We start from the raw sequence: 17569 nt of genomic DNA on the forward strand, positions 1-17569 counted from the left end.
CTCAGACATGCAGAGAGTTTGTTGGTTTGTGTTTCTAAACTTTAGAGCCAATTTCAGCTGAGAAAGTTCCTCTTGAGATGCTGTTAGGAGAATTTATCCAGAGGGAATGTGTTTGGCAGCTATGTGAAGGAGGTGAAGGAGCTGCTCCTCACAACCAGAGTGTGAAGAGTCTGATCTTCAGAGAACTGCACTGCACATTACATTTTTCTTGCTAATAGAAAAATCAATGTACATTTCTCCTTGGGTTTGGTAACCAAATATGATTAACAGTAAAAAAATATATAATAATATAGTGTATTATATTATAATAGTTTAATTAACAGTGGCACCAGTTAAAAGAGTTCAGTTTTTCTCAAAATCAATGTTCCTTAGGAATCACAGCCTTCAGTGATGGTGCATTTTCTAACTTTAATTTTCCAGGGATACTTTTTACCAAGGGAAAATTCGAGAGCTTATACTATAACAACTTAAGGAACTGTTCAAAGCCTAGAAATTAATTAGGAATGAGATTACAATTTTCATGTGATCGCTGCCAGCTTGGATTTGGGGTTTCTTCATTTGCATCGTTGTTCTTGTCCTCAGCTTTCCCAATGACCAAACCAAGAGAGTCGAATCTCCCAGGATTTGAGCTCCACCTTCTCGTTCAAGCACAAATCCGAATTTACCAGTACAAATCCATGGAGCCTCCGGGGCACCAGGAGATTGCTTCCTTTTCCAAAATGAGCAGGAAATCGGGATGTCCTGTCCTAAACCTCCGAGTCCAGGGAGGAATCTTCCCTCTGGCAGCAAAGGTCCAGTTTAAGAAAAGCCTGAGATTTGGTGGAACCGCAAATCCTAATCCTGTTATAGGACAATTAAAACCCTCGTGAAACCCTTATCTTCACCCGGTTTCCGGGAACACCAAAATGTCCCATATTTACATACAGCTCACGTTTATGATTTAGGGCCAGATCCAAATTCTCCTCCCCAAATCATCAGCGAGTTCTTTGACACCTTCTGATGGCCTTTAACTGCCCTGCTCCTGCTTTCCTCCTCCCACCCTCTCCCCCTCACCCCCCCACAAAGAATCCTTTTCACCTTGAATAGAGAAAACCACCCTCATCCTCTCTTGAGTTCTTCAGCGTCTCACATCTTTCATGGAGAAAAAAAACCACAAAAAACCAAAAAAACCACAACCAAAAACTGGAAAATTGTGTACTTGCAGTGAGATTTTTTGTGAAATATTCGATATAATTTAAGATTTTCTGGAAAGGGTATTTGGGATGCTGCCCTCCCCATCCATCCATGCATTTCCTCCTAGCTGGGATCAGTGTCTGCTTCCCAACAAGAAAAATGAGAAGTTTTAAAAGTTTAAAAAGTTGTATTGACATAAAACTACAAAGACATTTTAAAAAACCAAGTCAGTGCTAATAAAATAAAAGATTTTCTAAAAATCTCACTTGGCTGGGGTTTAAGAGTACAGGTTCCTTTTAGTCCTTTCCTTCCAAAAACCTGATTTTTCTTGCAAACTAGCTGTCCCCAAAAATGGATTTATTGATTTTAAAACCAAATTAATTAAATGGAAATATTAATTATTTAATTTTAATGCCAGAAATTGAAATGTGAGCCTCAATCTAGACACTTTCAGGTTTACTCAGTCAACATTTGAACGGTAAAAAAATCAAAGCAACCCTCTCAGAGAGTTTTATTTTCTAGACAATCAAAAAACTCCAGAATGCTTCAAGAGCCACAAATATAGTTCAGTCACTTCCACAAATAAGGTTCAGTTAATAAGAATTTGTCATCGTTACTGGACTAAAGGACTTTGGTTATGAAACTCTCTTACAAAACATCAGGAATTCAACTACCACATTTAGAAGATTTACAAGGGCCTTGCACCAAGAGGTTAAATGCACTACAAATACCAGTGCAGCATGTATTCCTTCATAATGTGAACTACAGTACATTTCTGTGGAAAAAATACATTAAAATGTGTATTCCTAAACAAAGTCAAATACAACGAGTTAAGTTTTAAGATGTGTCGTCTTCATGGCCTTTAAAAACCTTTGAGAAAGGGAATCTATTAGAAATAACTCCCCTAAAAACATGACTTTTGATTCTTCATCAAGCACCATAGGAAGGTTTTTAAACAGCCAACATCGTTTTCTCAAAGCTTGTAGAGGCTGGATCTACAAATAGAAGATTTCAGGAAAAAACATCCAGAAAACAAAGTGGAAAGCACAATCAAACGGATTTACATGAACACCCTGGTCACAAGAACGTGGATAAACTCCATCCTCTTCTACATCCAAAGGCTGAAAAAGACTCCACATGGAGAACAAAACAAAGCAGCACAAAAATGACAATTTAACAGGAAACACCGAGTTTAGGGGAACTTTCCCTGTGGAAAAGCCGCCCCCCGCCCACCCCGGACCCCTGACAGCTCCATTCTCTAGGCACAAACACACAAGGACAATCTCTAAGACCAAAGACAGCAGGGTGAGGGGAAAGGTCTCTGCAGCCATTCCTGCAGCTTCCAAAGGGTTCATTTTCCCTGCTCCAAGTATCTCCATAGGCTCAGAGTCAGCAGAGCTCAGCTACGCCAGGAACTTCCCAACCTTGTGGAGCACGAGCCAGACTCAGGCTCAGCTGATATTCCAGGTCTTGGTGGCTTCTACCAATATTGACAACGAGGTGGAATCTTCATGACCACAGCTGAGGGTGCCTGGTCACTAAATATAATTGGGTCCCTTATTTACGTTTCTGCCCCACTTCCGTCAGCGAGTGTCCCAAAAAAATTCAGATTATCCATGGCTCTCAAGTCAGAAAGTCCCTCCTTTATCACCCTTTGGTTTTGAGTGGACTCAACAAAAATCCAGCAGTCCAAAAGACAAGCCCTGGGAGGCTGGAAAGTGCTTTTCCAAATATTCCAGCAAGATTTACAAGCCCCACATTTTGCTCCGGTTTTTAAGAGCACCAAGGAGCCAAAAGCACAGCAGGATTTTCAGAGGAGCTCAACTCCAATGTGGCACCTCCATGAGTTGTCCCTTCAATGTCCCTTAATTCAGATTGACTAAAACAGGAGCTCTAGAGCAGGGAAGTTCATAAAAGTCTTGTCCTGTGTTCCAGCTCCTACAAACTCAAATTTCCAGATGACCTGGAAACTTTCCAGCTGACTGAAACTCATCCAAATTAAGGGACAGAAAATAAAACCAACACATTTCCTGGTGACACTCATCAAGAATTTGGACCAGGCCACTCCAAAAGAAGTCTCTTTACCTTCTGCTCTTTTCAGCAGTCACCAGTAAAGTGAATTCTTTAAAAAGAATTTTGTTTCTTCTTTCCTTACCCTACCTGGTGTGGCAATGAACCCTTGGCTGCACTTGTGAGAGCAGAATCACCTCTCACAAATAAATCTGATGTGACGGGGACTGTTCCACTGCTGGATGAAGCAGAGGGAGAAGCTGAACTGCTCTTTTTCAGTGTGTACAAGAAAAGCACGAGGTATGCAGAAAAAAACCCTGGTTAAATTAGAAGGTTCTTGGGTTTTTTAGGTTTGTCAAGTGGAAAATCTTTACGCCAAAAACCCCTCAGGAAACAGCACCAAGTGGGAGGAACTGCTCACTCTTTGTCAGCCAAATCTGTCTATGGAATTCTGCTCCAGCCAAAAAGACTCATCAGATTTGCCTTTTCAAGAAACACTTACGAACAGCAGAGTGAAGCAGCATTAACAGTCTTATTTCACAGTATATTTCAGTTTTGTCCCTTGGTTAGGGAACAGGAGGTCAGCCCTAAGCAAACAGGCTTTCTGGTGGTGCTGGGTTTTCTTCTAAAGCTTCCCAGCCTGAGTTTTATTAAAACTTGCTGCTGGAAAAGTGACAAAATCTCACCTCCTTTGAAAACCTTTAGCTGCCCTGGCAAAGAGACAGGAGGTCTACAAAGGAGGATTTAAAAAAAAAAAAAAATTGGATAAAATCACAAAATATAAATCATGAGAGGATCCCCAAATTCTAAAAGAAATTACAGTAAAAGAGAAAGAAAAGAATTCTGAAAGGACATTCAGAGCTCTTTTATAGCATAGCTCAGATATTTCACTGCTCCTCAGCTACACCAGGTGTGCATCTGGTTATTCAATCTGCCACAGTCAGAATTCCCAAGGAACCCTCTTGAAAGCTTTTAACTCCTATTGTAAAAAGCTGAAAAGCATTTGGGCTTTTCTCTTAGTCCTGGCCACTAAGACACCATTATTTGTGCTTAATATTTAAGCCAAGATTACTGATATCTGAGTGACAATAAAGACACAGCTGAAGATCTACAGCATGAGCTTTTAGGAGAGAAAGATGCAGTAAAAATTCAGAAAGAGAAGCTTGATCTCTAAATTCCTGCAATTAATTGTGTGAAATAGATTTATTCTTCCTGTCTATCCTTTCAGCAACAGCATATTTTGTTTGGGTTTTAGTTTTTTTATCCTGGTTTTTCTGCCCTGGTTTCCAGGTCAAATCCATTCTCAGCAAAACATTTATGGTTCATAATTTCCATAACACTGTCCTAAGACAGAAGGATCATGGATTAGCTTGGAAAAGTCCAAGGTAAGAGATGTAAACCACATTTCATGTCATCTTCAGAGAAAAGATGGTGTCCCTTTCAGATCAGGGATTAAGGACCATGACTCATTATTTGAAGAAACCTGTCCCCAAAATAACCCAGAGGTGTTCCACCTGCAAAACCAAAACCAGGAGGCAGAGAAACTGCTGAAGTCCAACCTCTGTGAGCCCCAGACAGAAGATTCTTCACAGGCTTTCTGGTGCACAGCACTGAAAACTTAAAAAGCATTAAAAATTCCAATTCTCCCCGCAATTTAATTAAAAAACCAGAATGATAAAAGCCAGCACAGTGTCACTGATTGAGCAAATGTGCAGTTTTCTGCCAGGGAAAACTCTCAGTGCTCCCCCTCTCCTCTCACTGCTACATCAAAGCCTCTCTGTCTGACAAACTCCGGTGGATCTCCTGCTTGTCATCGCCATCCTCATCCTCAGCTGGGTCATTTTCCTCTCCAGACTCCACATAAATGGGCCAATCATTGTCAGCATCTCCTTTTTCCTGCCCTTCTGAGGCCGTTTCCACCAGGCTGAGGTTGATGGGCATGGAGTCCTCGTGGGTGGTGGTGACACAGGTGCAGCTGTCACACAGCCCAAAGCGCCGCAGCCCCTGGGACAGGCTGTTGGTGAAGGTTCTCCTGCAGCCCTTGCAGATGATAGGCTTGTTGGAGCGATGGACCTGCAGGGAAAAGAGCAAATTTAAGGGGGAAAAAGGCAATTTGCTGATGTGGTTGTACACCACAACGGCACAAGACTCCAGCTTCAGAAGGCTGAAAATTACTCTTTTATTTTTGGGATGTGTCTCCCTTTTGTACTATTCTACACAGACCAATTTGATTGGTGAAACAAAGACAAACTTCTTCAATCACATTGGTCAGACCAGAAGGACATCAAGAAGTCCCTCCTAGGGAAAGAATGTAAACATAGGTACATTTACAAAAACACTTCTCTTGTTTACAGAAAATTCCCTGGGAAAAGAATTTCAGAAAACCAAAACATCTCAGGAACAAAACCAGGGCTACAATTTGCTGCTTTGGAGAGATTGTCAGAGCAGGGAAATGGCCACGCTTCAGCTGAAGAGGATCCAACAGAGATTCTGGACATAAAGATTTGGGCTATCCAAATATAAAAATCATGGAATGGTTTGGATTGGAAGAGTCTCAGAGCTTGTTCAGCCCATGGAAACCTTCCACAATCCCAAGCTCTGTCCAACCTGGCCTGGAACACTTCCAGCAATGGGGAATCCACAACCTCATCACCCTTGCAGGGCAGAATTCCTTCCCAAAATCCAATCTAACAGATTGGGAGAGCAAAACACCCAAATCCTTATTGTCCAGGTCAGGAGAAATATCAAACATCCAATAGACCAAATCAATGAACCAAATTGAAATCATTAATTGAAATGCTTCATTAGCAACACTCATTCCGTTCAGAAAATACAACTGGAAAATGCCAAGAAAATATTTGAAATAAGGTCCCTGGTGGATATATTATAAATAACTATGTAGTTATTGGATTTTCTTAAACACTCTCAGGGATGGTGAATCCACCACCTCCCCAGGCAGACCATTCCAGTACTTTATTATCCTTTCTGTAAAAAACTTTTTCCTACTATCCAACCTGTATTTCCCTTGGTGCAGCTCAAGGCTGTGTCCTCTCGTTCTGTCAGTGCTGCCTGGAGAAGGAGACCAACCCCACCTGAGCACAACCACCTCTCAGGGAGTTGTAGAGAGTGATCAGGTCACCCCTGAGTCTCCTTTTCTCCAGGCTGAACAATCCCAGCTCCCTCAGCTGTTCCTCACAGTGTTTGTGTTCCCAGCCCCTCTCCAGCCTCAGGGCCTCCTCTGGACACGCTCGAGTGTCTCAATGTCCTTCCTAAACTGAGACACCCAGAGCTGGACACAGCACTCAATGTCCTTCCTAAACTGGACACAGCACTCAATGTCTAACCTAAACTGAGACACCCAGAACTGGACACAGCACTCAAGGTACGGCCTCACCAAATCCTTTAAAACTTTTCAAAACTTGACAGAAGGAGCTGTTTGTGGCAGCAGTGCCCGGGGGGACTCACGCTGAGGGCATGGCTCCGCAGGTGCTCCTGGCGGGTGAAGCGCTTCCCGCAGGTCTCGCAGGGGTACGGCCGCTCCCCAGTGTGCGAGCGGATGTGGCGCTTGAGGATCCCCTTCTGCTTGGCCGTGTAAGGGCAGAACGGGCACTTGTGCAGCTTGATGGGCACCACCAGCACGTCACCTTGGGGATAAAAACACACTGGGTTAGCTCGGGCGCATTCTGGGCTGCTGGTCGGGCTCCTCGCTGCCGATCTGAGGGTGAGAGCTGCAGTTTTCCCCTCTCCCTGTGCTCGGCTTACCTGGGATTTCCTCAGCCTGTGCCATTGCAAAATTCATGCAGCTGCAGTGCCCTGGAAAATCAGCCTGACTGTTGCTCATGACAGCAAAACGTTCACTTTATTTTAAGAAGCTTTTTAATTAAGTACCAAAAATCTGCTTTTAGTGAAGTGGGGTCTCTGCTCCATCTCAGCCACTTCTTTTTTAAAAAATATTATTAAACCATTAGCATTAAACAGCATCAGAAACTAAAACCTTTAGCACAAACTGCAGGCAGGAATAGCACATTTTCTCCATGTGCATTCATATTTAGATATGAAAATATGACTCTGTTTCTGCTGCCTTCCTGTTGGGAATAACAAGATGAAGGAGTCCAATATATTTCCTGACAATATTTTACTGTTCCTAAAACCAAACCACAAGTAACACACAATTTATGGAGTTGGGTGCAAGAACAGAATTCAATTTGAAGATCCCATTTTACAGAAACCTGGGCACTGCCAAGTTTTTCAGCACCAGCTCAGCTTCCCTTCCAGCAGAAAGGTGGAGACATGATGCCAAAGGAATAATTTTCCCTGTTCCAGGCCCTGATTCAGGGCAATGTTTTGTGTGTCAAGCAGGTGAGGCTGCAGAGCATCCTTTGTATTAAGGTTTATCCAACCCGCTATCAAAAAAGGTGTGTCTGGTATTAATGATGTGAGTGAGAGACAGCTCACCCCCATTTTGGAGCTTCACAAGGGATTACAAATCCCTGTTGGGCATTTAGACCTTCATTAAAACCCCAACCAACCCAGTTCTTAGTTTTGTTTTGCTTCCAGTGCTCTACAGGTTTTCTGTTTCCTCTCCTTCTGCTGTGAAGGATGACTGGAACAGAGGTGGACACTTGAAGTGATATTTATCTCATCTCTTAACCTGAGCACACAATTCTTTTATCAGGAATTTGTATTTCTCATTTCTGGTGCCTTGTGAAGAAGCTGAGGCAGCAGCACCACAGAAAGCTGAGAAACTCCCACTTTCCTCACTGGTACAAAGTCCTGCTTTAGCACAGAAACAGAAGGAATGGAAGGTTTGGTTTCTTTTCTCTCACTCCTAGTTAAACCCTATCTCCCACTAACATTTCTGACACATTGCCAGGAGTCCTGATGTTCCCTATCAAACTCTGGGAGCATTTCCATTTTAATGACTCATGAACAGCCTGGAGATGCTGGAAAAAAAGAAGTGAAATTTGTGTGTAGGATGTTCTTGCCTGGCCACATGTCAAAAAGCACCAGTGTGAGTGGTGACAGCCCTGCTCTGAGAGGAAACCTGGATTTGGGATTTTATCAGTACCCTGTTTGAAAGCAGTGAGAGGAATTGTCACTTTTATTAGCTTTAAGGTCATACAGGCAGCTTGAGCTGGAGCTGACATGAAAATAAATTTGCTGGCTCCAGTCAGTGCCAGCCCTGTGGCATTTGTCACATCCTCGGCACCTGTGGCACTCACAGTTTGTCAGAGACACCTCCTGTCCTCCTAAAGGATGTTTGGACAAGGCACTTATGAAAAAAACCAGGTAAAATGCCCAAATCTTTATTGTCCACATCAGGAGAAATGCACACGGGCATGATTTTCTTCTTCTCCAGGTGCCTGACAGTGCTGCTAGGAAATATTCCTGAGATATTCCAACTGCTGCTGGGCTCGGGGCAGCTGAAAAGTGAAAAAAGCCTCATCTTTTTGCTCTACCACAGAGCTGAAAGCTTTCAGTGCTCCTAAAGGACTTGTAGGAATCCCTCAGTGTTGGATAAAACAGATTTCTGCCCTCTGAAGTTCCAAGCAGGAGCAAACAGAGCAGCACTGGCAGGAGCTGTGATGGGATGAGCTCCTCCTGCTGCAGCACGTTCCTCCTGTGGCAGCTCAGCTCCTGTTGGATTGCTTTTTATGACCATCAAGAGGGAAAAAAATCTTTTATAAAACACACCTGCCATTCAATGAGGTCCCAGTGAGTTTGTTTATTAAAGAATCACCCCAAGTAGAGTCTGGGGGTGATTTGGGAGCTACAGAGCTGTCAGGAATACTCACCTGCCACGGGCTGCACTGAACAAAACGAGTACAGCTGCTTTAAAAGTGCACAACAAGGGTTTATTTCACCGTGCCAAAGTATTCAGCAAAATATTCTTGAACAAGAACAACAAAATAAGTGGCGCAACAAAGCTGTTCCTTGGTCCACTGCACAGCCTGCATCCCCGAGTCCTCTCACCTGTGTCCTCACCATACCAGTCGCTGTGAATGTCCATCATGGAGCTCATGGCTACTCCTCCATCCTCAGCCCTACCCTCAAATCCCCGGACAAAGTGATGCACCACGTCCTCCTTCCTCGGGGCCGAGCTGTTGCGCAGCAGAGCCTCCAGGAACTGCTTCATGTGGTAATTATTGCAGGCCAGCTCCACAGGCTGCCCCTCTTCCATCTGCTCCAGCGACATCGGCGCGGGGTACTGCGGCAGCCGCCCGCCCGCCTCCACCTCGTCGGGGTCGAATTCTACCTTGGGTTCCACCCCTTTGGGCAGCGAGGAGGAGCCATCGGGGGAGTCGCTGCTCAGAGGGTCCCTGGCCACCAGCTCCAGGGGCTGGCAGCTGCTGCAGTCCCCGCAGGGAGGGTCCCGCTGGCACTCCGGAATCCTCTCCTTCTCCTGCAGGGACGACACGGAGGCCGAGCTCTTGAAGGTACCCAAGGATGTGCCTTCCCTGGCTGAGCTCCCGCTGTCAGCCTGGTAAAAAGCCGCTTCCCTCTCGATTTTCCTGCAGATGTCCAAGGAGGACCTGATGTAGGTTTTGCAGAAGTTCACCACGTCGGTCATCTGCAGGTAGCTGGCGGCCGACATCACCTCGATGACGTTCTCCCCGCACAGATCCAGCTTCCCCGAGTAGAGGAAATCCAGGATGATGGAGAAAGCCTCGGAGGTGACGATGTCCAGCGAGGCCGTGCTGTGGCGGCCGCTGTCCTGGATGTAGTGGATGAGCAGCGCTCGGAAGTAGCCGCTGTTGGCGAACAGGATGTTCTTGTGGGCTTTGAAGATCCTGCCCTCCACGATGATGCTGCAGTCGCAGAAGAAATCCCGCTTGCGCTGCTCGTTCAGCTCCCCCAGCAGTTTGGTGTAGTACGACTGCACCTCCATGGCTGTGCCGGGAACAGAGCGAGGCGTCAGCACCGGCACCGCGGGGACACCGGCACCCCCGGGACACCGCCACTGCCACTCCCTCCCAGCGCTGCGGGGACACCGTGGGTACCGGGACAGGGGGAGCCCCGCCAGCGCCCTGGAGACACCGCCAAGGATCGTCCTGCCCGGCCCCGGGGATCTGTTCCGCCCGCTACCAGGAGTCCCATATCCCACCAAGGTCCGTCCTACCCGGTATCAGCATCCCCTGGAACGCCAAGGTACCCCACCGCACCAAGACCCATCCTGCTCGGTACCGGGATCTCTCCCTGCTCCAAGGACGGTCCTGCCCGGTACCGGGGGTCTCACACCCCGCCAAGGATCGTCCCACCCGGTACCGAGGGTCCGTCCTGCCCGGTACCCACCGGATGTCCCGGAACACCGAGGAGCATCCCCTAGAACGCCAAGGACCACCCTACCCGGTGCCGGGATCCCCCTCCGCGCCAAGGACCGACCTCCCGGTGGCGGCATCGCCCGTGAACGCGAAGGACCGTCCTGCCCGGTACCGGGACCCCTCCCTGGTCTGAGCACCGGTCGCGGGGTGCCCCGGAACGCGTCCCCGCCCACCCCGGGGAGCGCTCGATGCCCATCGCTCACCTCCACCCGGCCCCGCTCCCGGCGCCGCTCCCGGTCCCGCCCGGCCGCCGTACCCGGGCCGCGCCCCCAAGGCGGGGCAGGAAGTGACGTCAGAACACCGGCTCCGGGGTGGAGCACGCGGGGTGAGGGGTCGGTAAATATTGGTGACGTCACACCGCCAAGATGGCGGAGGGGTGAGCTGGGCACGGCCGGGGGGCGGCGGGACCGGGAGCGGGACGGGAACGGGACAGGGACCGCGATGAGGACGGGCGGCGGCGAGGGGCGGCCGGGGCGGGGCTGGGATCTGGGGTCGGGATCTGGAGTTGAAATCTGGGTCTGGGGTTGGAATATGTGCTCGGGGTTTGGATTTGGAGTCGGGATCTGGGGCTGGGATTAGAATCTGGTCGGGGTCTGGATTTGGGATCTGGATCTGGGGCTGGAATCTGGAGTCGTGGTCTGGATCTGGGTTTGGGATCTGGGACATGGGGCTGGAATTTGGGGTCGGGGTCTGGACCTGTGTTTGGAGTCGGGATCTGCGGTCGGCGTCTGATGCTGGGGCTCTGGGCTCTGGGATCAGAATCTAGGATCTGGATCTGCGGTCTAGCTCTGGGTCTGGATCTGGGGTCTGGGAGCTCGGTCTGGGATCCTGGTTTGGGGTGGGGATCTGGGATCGGGGTGTGGATTTGGGCTCTGTGTCCTGAGGCCGTGCCCTGTCCCGCACAGGGAGGAGGGCGGCTGGTGGCGGAGCTGGCTCCAGCAGAGTTACCAGGCCGTCAAGGAGAAGGTGCGAACCACCGGCACCGGGCGGGACCGGGCGGGACCTGCGGGGCGGCCCTGGGAGCCCAGTGCGGCCGCGGGGCTGGAGCACAGCCCGGGGGGGTCTCCCCAAAGTGGGATTGGGATGGATTTGCTGGAGATCTTCCAGCTCTGGGTCATGCTGGGCTCTGTCATGTGAAAATCACCCTCTGAGCACAGGGGGTTGTGCTTCCAGCATGGCTTTGTGGTGTGTAATTTCCTGTCTGTGACTGTGTTGCTTGTGTTAATGATACACAAAACTTAAACCCAGGCTTTTCCCAACCTGTGTTTTTTCTAGTCTTGGCTTAAAAACCTGCTGGAATGTGTTTTGGGCATAGCAGATGCTGTTGTTATTCAGGTTATTCTGGTCTTACTCATTGCCCAGGTTGGGATGAAGGCTGAGCTGGGCTAAACTCTCACACTTGAGTTTCTGTAATGTGCTGGGAGTCATCATGGCTTTGCTGGGGAACCAAAAGCCTGGAGAATCCATCTGCTGTCTCCTTGCAGTCCACAGAGGCTTTGGAGTTCATGAAGAGGGACTTGGCTGAGTTCACCCAGGTGGTGCAGCATGACACCGCCTGCACCATCGCTGCCACAGCCAGTGTGGTCAAGGACAAGCTGGCAGTGAGTAGGGGCTGGGAGAGCTTCAGCATCATCCTGTCCCACTCCTGCCATGGGCAGGGACACCTTCCACCATCCCAGGGTGCTCCAAGCCCCATCCAGCCTGGCCTGGGATAATTCCAGGGATGGGACAGCCACAGCTTCTCTGGGAATTCCATCCCACCACCCTCACAGGGGAGGTTCCTTCCCCAAATCCCATCTAACCCCACATTCCTTCAGTTTAAGGCCATTCCCTGTTGTTCTGTCACTCTGTGCCCCTGTGGATGAGTACAGGAAGGTTCCTGTGGTTCCCTCTCCACTGTGTTGACACTGGCAGTGTCACTGCAGGGTGACACAGGCTCTCCACGTTAGCTATGTGGAGCCTCAGCCCTGCACAGCTGCTGCTGCTGCTGGGACAGTCCCACCCCAAACCAGCCCCAAACCTGGCTGTGTCCTTCCCACAAAGCCTCAGCTCAGTTCCTCCCCTGAAGCAGGTGCCTCCCACTACACCCTTCCAGCCCATAGCACTTTCCTGAAGGGACAGATCCTGCTTCCTTAAGGATCCTACCTAGAAATTCTGGGATGTTACTGACACTGTGCTGCCTCTTCCCTTGAAGAGGGCAGAAGGCTCCTCAGGTGCCACTGAAAAGGTGAGGAAAGGGCTCTCTGACTTCTTGGGGGTCATCTCAGACACCTTTGCCCCCTCACCGGACAAGACCATTGACTGTGACGTTATTACTCTGATGGCAACACCCTCAGGTACCACTGAACCCTACGACAGTGCCAAGGTGAGTGTGCCACTCTGGCATGTGGCATCCTGAGGCCTGTCCCCATGCCCTGCTGCTGTCCCTGCCCTGACAGCTGTCCTTCCCTGTGTGTCTCCTCCAGGCTCGTCTCTACAGCCTCCAGTCTGACCCAGCTACCTACTGCAACGAGCCTGATGGTATGGGAGGGTGCAGGGGGGTCCAGGGTGCTGCCCCTGGGGGGTCTGGGGTCCAGCTGGAATTTCCTGAAGCCTTTGGCTACCAGGGCTGGCTTGGCTGTAGTTCTTCTCTATGAAGAGCAGATCTGGCTCTTACCTCAAAGACCAGCTTAGGCTGAATTTACTGGCCCAGTTTAAATCAGTGCCACATGGCCTTGGGCTGGCAGAGGAGTTCTGAGCCCTCTGTCTCCCTCTTCCTTTGCATCTCTCCAATGAAACTCCCCCAAACTGTTACCCCTATGGATTGTTATCCTTGTTCTTGTCCCATATAGGCCCTGCTGAGCTGCTTGAGGCCTGGCTGGCTCAGTTCAACCTGGAGGAGAAGAAAGGGGAGATTGCAGAACTGCTGGCAACCAGCCCTTCCATCAGGGCACTCTACACCAAAATGGTGAGACCCTGCCTGGGCAGTTCCTGACTTGGGGAATGCTGCAGGAAAGCCCTGAGCTGTTTGTCCCCTGCAGCTGGAATGGAAACAGCTGTGGTTGCATGGCAAACTATGGAAAAATGGTTGCAATAAAATGGGAGCTACAAGCTTTGGGAGGAGAGAGGGGCACGGCAGCAGCTGCAACTCTGCCTCTGAGGGGCTCATCCGTTTCCCTGATCCCTTTCCCAGGTCCCTGTGGCTGTTTCCCACTTGGAGTTCTGGCAGCGCTACTTCTACAAATTGCATCGCCTGGAGCAGGTGGGTCAGGCTGGGGGTGCTCCCTGAGGGTGCTTTTCCTGGGAAAACAGAGAGCTGGGCTGACTCCTTGGAGTCTGTGATGCTGAAATGCCTGGGAGAAGAAAGGGATTGGGGCTGTGAGCAGCTGCTGATGCTGAATTCCCTGCAGGATGAAGCCCGGAGGGAGGCTCTGAAGCAGCGAGCAGAGCAGAGCATGCACCAAGAGGAGCCAGGCTGGGAGGAAGATGAAGGTGGGACAGGTTTGGGAGCTCTGGGAGGCTTTGTGGAGAATCTGTGGGGTGGTGGCTCTTCCTCAGTCCTACAAATCCCAGTGGGCAGTGAAGGGGCAGCTGCAATCTCTGCTCAGTGACCAGTGATGGGATCTGAGGGAATGCCTGGAGCTGTGTCAGGGGGGTTTAGGTTGGATGTCAGGAAAATGCTCTTCCCCCTGAGGGTGCTGGGCATTGACCAGGCTCCCTAGGAAATGGACACAGCCCCAAAACTCCCAGAGCTCCAGGACAACACTCTCAGGCTGGCTGGGATTGTTGGGATGTCTGTGCAGGGCCAGGGGTTGGACTGGATGATCTCTGTGGGTCCTTCCAGCTCAGGACATTCTGTGATTCTGTGAAATCCAGCTCCCAGCCCAGCTGTTGCTGCACTTGCTGAAACATCTCTCGCTTCTCTTCTGCCTCCCTACAGAGGAGTTCTTGGGGATGTCCCCCCTGCCTTGTGCAAACATCACATTTCCAGGAGCAGCACAGAAAGAACCTGCCCCGGCGGGAAACCACCCCACTGCTCCCAAGGGCCCCTCAGGGGAGAGCTGGGCTGTGCTGCCCCCAGAGCTGGTCCCAGTGGAGCAGAGCCCCTCAGAGAGCAGCGAGAGCATGTCCCTTGTGACTCAGATTGCAAACCCTGCCTCTGTGCCTGCCACCCAGCTACAGACTGCAGCTCCACCCCTGGGCACCCAGGACCTCTCCCAGAGGCTGGAGGAGGCCACTTTGGAAGAGCAGAGCTCCCTGCCAAATCCCCCAGAAGCTGCTCAGCCTTGTGCACCTGCCGAGGAATCAGCAACATCCTCAGAGCCAGCAGCTGGAACAGAGCTCAGAGAGCTGGAGAGCAAAGGCCAGGGCAGGACAGAGACTCTGAGGGAGGAAGGACCCACAGATCTGCGAGTCTTCGAGCTCAACTCGGACAGTGGCAAATCCACCCCTTCCAACAACGGCAAGAAAGGTTTGTGTGGGGCCTGGGAACCATCTGGGAGGGGCAGCTCTTGGGAAAAGGGCTCTGGGTTTATGGTGCTCAGGGAAAGTGATCAAAGGTCTGCTGACTGAGCAGAGCAGGCCTTTGGTGCCTGGATGCCAGGAAAGGCTGTGCTCTGTGGAGGGAATGCGGTGATTCCTTCCCTCTGCCTGTCATCCCTAGGAATGTCCCAATGACAGTGCCCAAATCTAAGTCCCTACTGTTGTTCCTTACCTGCTGCATTTTCTGTGTGACTGGAACCTGACACATCCCAGTTCTCCCATAGGCCAGAGAAGAAAATGTTTCAGCATCCACCTCTTCCACTTGTGCTGCACCAGCCTTGGCTATGAAGGAAGCAAGCTCAGTCCATCCCAACTCAGTCAGGGAGCTGTTCCTGGGAATGTAGAGGCTTTCCCTCCTCACATAGGCTGTGCTACCTCTGAGCCTGGAGAATTCCAGGGCTTTGGGGCCAGCTCTGGTGGCTCAGTGAGGGTATTTGTGCTTCCAGGCTCCAGCACGGATATCAGCGAGGACTGGGAAAAGGACTTTGATCTGGACATGACAGAAGAGGAGGTGCAGCTGGCACTCTCCAAGGTGGAAATATCTGGGGAGGTGAGTCAGGGGAGGCAAAACTGTCCCCCAAAAGCATCACCAACCCCTCAGGGTGGTGCTGCATAAACAGAGAGGGGCTGGTGGGATGAGTTTGCAGGCAGATCCCTGTTGGGAAGGTGTGGGACTGTGAGGATTCATCAGGCTTTTTGTTGGCTCAGGTGCCCTGAGCAGGAGGAGCTGTTGAGTTACAGAAACAAATGGTTGAAAACAGCTCAGAAACAGTTCAGAAACGAATTTCCTCTTGTTTGCAGCTGGAAGATGAAGAGTGGGAAGACTGGGAATAAAGCAGCTGCTTCCAGTGTGTGTCACAGGCTCATTTCCACCATAGAATGTGAATTCAATCACGGATCGGCTGTTCCTTTGTGTGTGACTGTGCTGGGGGTTGCAGTTCCAGGCTGGAGGAGTTCCATTCCTGCTAAAACCTGTGGGCAACTCGAGTGACCCCTTCAGATCCAGGAGGAGGAAGCAGGAGGTCACTGGACACACAGGAGCCTGACTTTTGCATAGGTCATAGAGACTGGCCAAGCCAAAACTGATCCTGATGTGTTGGGAGGAGGCAGAGTGAGGGGTCCCTGGGGCCAGCTGGGCTCTCAGAGCTCTGCCAGCTGTGCTGGGTGCTGCCAGGCTGCCAGCTGGCTCCTTCCTTGCTTGTGTGTGCACGTGCAACCCACAGCTGAGAGGCTCCTGATGTGGCTGTGCCTGCTCCACTCACTGCTCTGCAATTCCCACCTGGAAGACAACACCCGGGGGGGCGCTGAGGGCTGGAGGTGCTGCACAAAAAAAGGCACTTGGCTCGTGGCTTTGATCCTGGAGGAGCCAAACCCCCTGCCAAACCCTGAGCTTCTGCCTGGCTTTTTGTCTTGGAAGCTTTTTCTCAATGGAAGCTCTCATTTCCAGCAGTTCCTCAAAGAGCCAAGGCCTGCTGCTCCCCTCCCTTTGCAGCTGCATCACCTTCCTGCACTGGGTTTTGTGTCTTTCTAGTTAAATTCTCCAAGCAAAATCCTTGTGGCTTGCTCTTACTTGAGCCCTGCTGGGCTGGCAGTGGTTTTGGGTCACCTGGGAACAGAACCCTTTGTGCTGGTGCCCAGTTCAGCCCTTGCAAAGGCCCAGCCTGACCCACTGACCACTTCAACCTGTGCTTGGCCAGCCTGTAGAGAGGCCTGGGAGAGAGAGGCTCCCAAATGTGGGTGCTCCCTGCTGGCTGAGGCTGTGTCCCTGTCTGAGCCTTGTCCCACCCAGCCAGGCCCTGCAGACACCACAAGCTTTGCTCTGCTCATTTGGGTTCTTTCATCTCAGCCCCCTGTGACCGCTTGTGACACTTCCTTCAGCCCCACGGCCTCTTTTTGGGGCAGTTCCCTTGTTATGACATGAGATGTTGCTGATGCACAGTTATCCCAAGGGGATAGTGCCCTCACTGCCCTCCCTGGCCTTTGGGGTGGCAGAGTGACGCTTTTTGCCTTTGTCCTACCCCTTCCACCGGGGTTGGGGGTTTCTTGTCGGGTCTGGACAGCACTAAACAAGGTGCACTTGGAAGAGTTGGGGGTTTTGGGGTTGTGTTTTTCTCCTTTGGGGTGACTTTGGAGCATCCCTGTTCTGCAAAAGCCCTGGGGACAGCTCTGCTCCTGCCTGGGGTGTGGTGGGTCCAGCAGAGCTTCACCTTGTCCTGGTGCAGATTATGGTAGGCAGGGGACACAGGAGACTGTGGGGACCTGGGGCTGGCGTGAGTCCCTGCTGATCCCACAGCAGAGCTCGAGGGTGCAGCATCTGTGTCACTTCGTTTTCTTTAGTCAAATTAACCATTGGGTTGGTTGTGCAATATTCTCTGTTCTTGAACTATTCTGCATCTCCCTGAGCCCTTTTCTAGCTGGGGTGACAAACAAGGAACAATTCTAACTGCTGGTAGTTTTGTAACAATGACTTACTCCAAACCTTTTACAGACTTGCAGTTAACAGCAATTAAAGGAGTTCTCAAGAGTCTCTGCCTGTTCTGGGT

General features: G+C 50.4%; 2 protein-coding genes across 3 annotated transcripts; one reads left to right on the forward strand and one right to left on the reverse strand.

Moving 5' to 3' along the window:
* Positions 1-2427: 2427 nt before the first annotated feature.
* Positions 2428-10762, reverse strand: ZBTB8B (zinc finger and BTB domain containing 8B). Of its 2 annotated transcripts, XM_083879325.1 has the most exons (4): positions 10709-10762; positions 9157-10074; positions 6649-6827; positions 2428-5256 (listed from the first exon to the last, which is right to left on the reverse strand). In XM_083879325.1, exons 2-4 carry the CDS (start codon positions 10070-10072, stop codon positions 4945-4947), a joined length of 1407 nt encoding a protein of 468 aa, XP_083735451.1. In that variant the 5' UTR covers positions 10073-10074; positions 10709-10762; the 3' UTR covers positions 2428-4944. The 2 variants fall into 2 exon arrangements, with proteins under 2 accessions (XP_083735451.1, XP_083735452.1); XM_083879326.1 differs by lacking the exons at positions 2428-5256; positions 6649-6827 and having other exon boundaries at positions 8953-10074.
* Positions 10763-10835: 73 nt separating this feature from the next.
* Positions 10836-17553, forward strand: BSDC1 (BSD domain containing 1). The gene is made up of 11 exons (XM_083879589.1): positions 10836-10881; positions 11411-11471; positions 11990-12106; positions 12700-12870; positions 12971-13025; positions 13337-13452; positions 13678-13746; positions 13895-13976; positions 14425-14955; positions 15473-15576; positions 15828-17553. Exons 1-11 carry the CDS (start codon positions 10871-10873, stop codon positions 15858-15860), a joined length of 1350 nt encoding a protein of 449 aa, XP_083735715.1. The 5' UTR covers positions 10836-10870; the 3' UTR covers positions 15861-17553.
* Positions 17554-17569: the final 16 nt, after the last annotated feature.

Source organism: Zosterops lateralis, assembly GCF_965231275.1.
Source record: "Zosterops lateralis genome assembly, chromosome: 28".
NCBI classification, from domain to species: Eukaryota; Metazoa; Chordata; class Aves; order Passeriformes; family Zosteropidae; genus Zosterops; species Zosterops lateralis.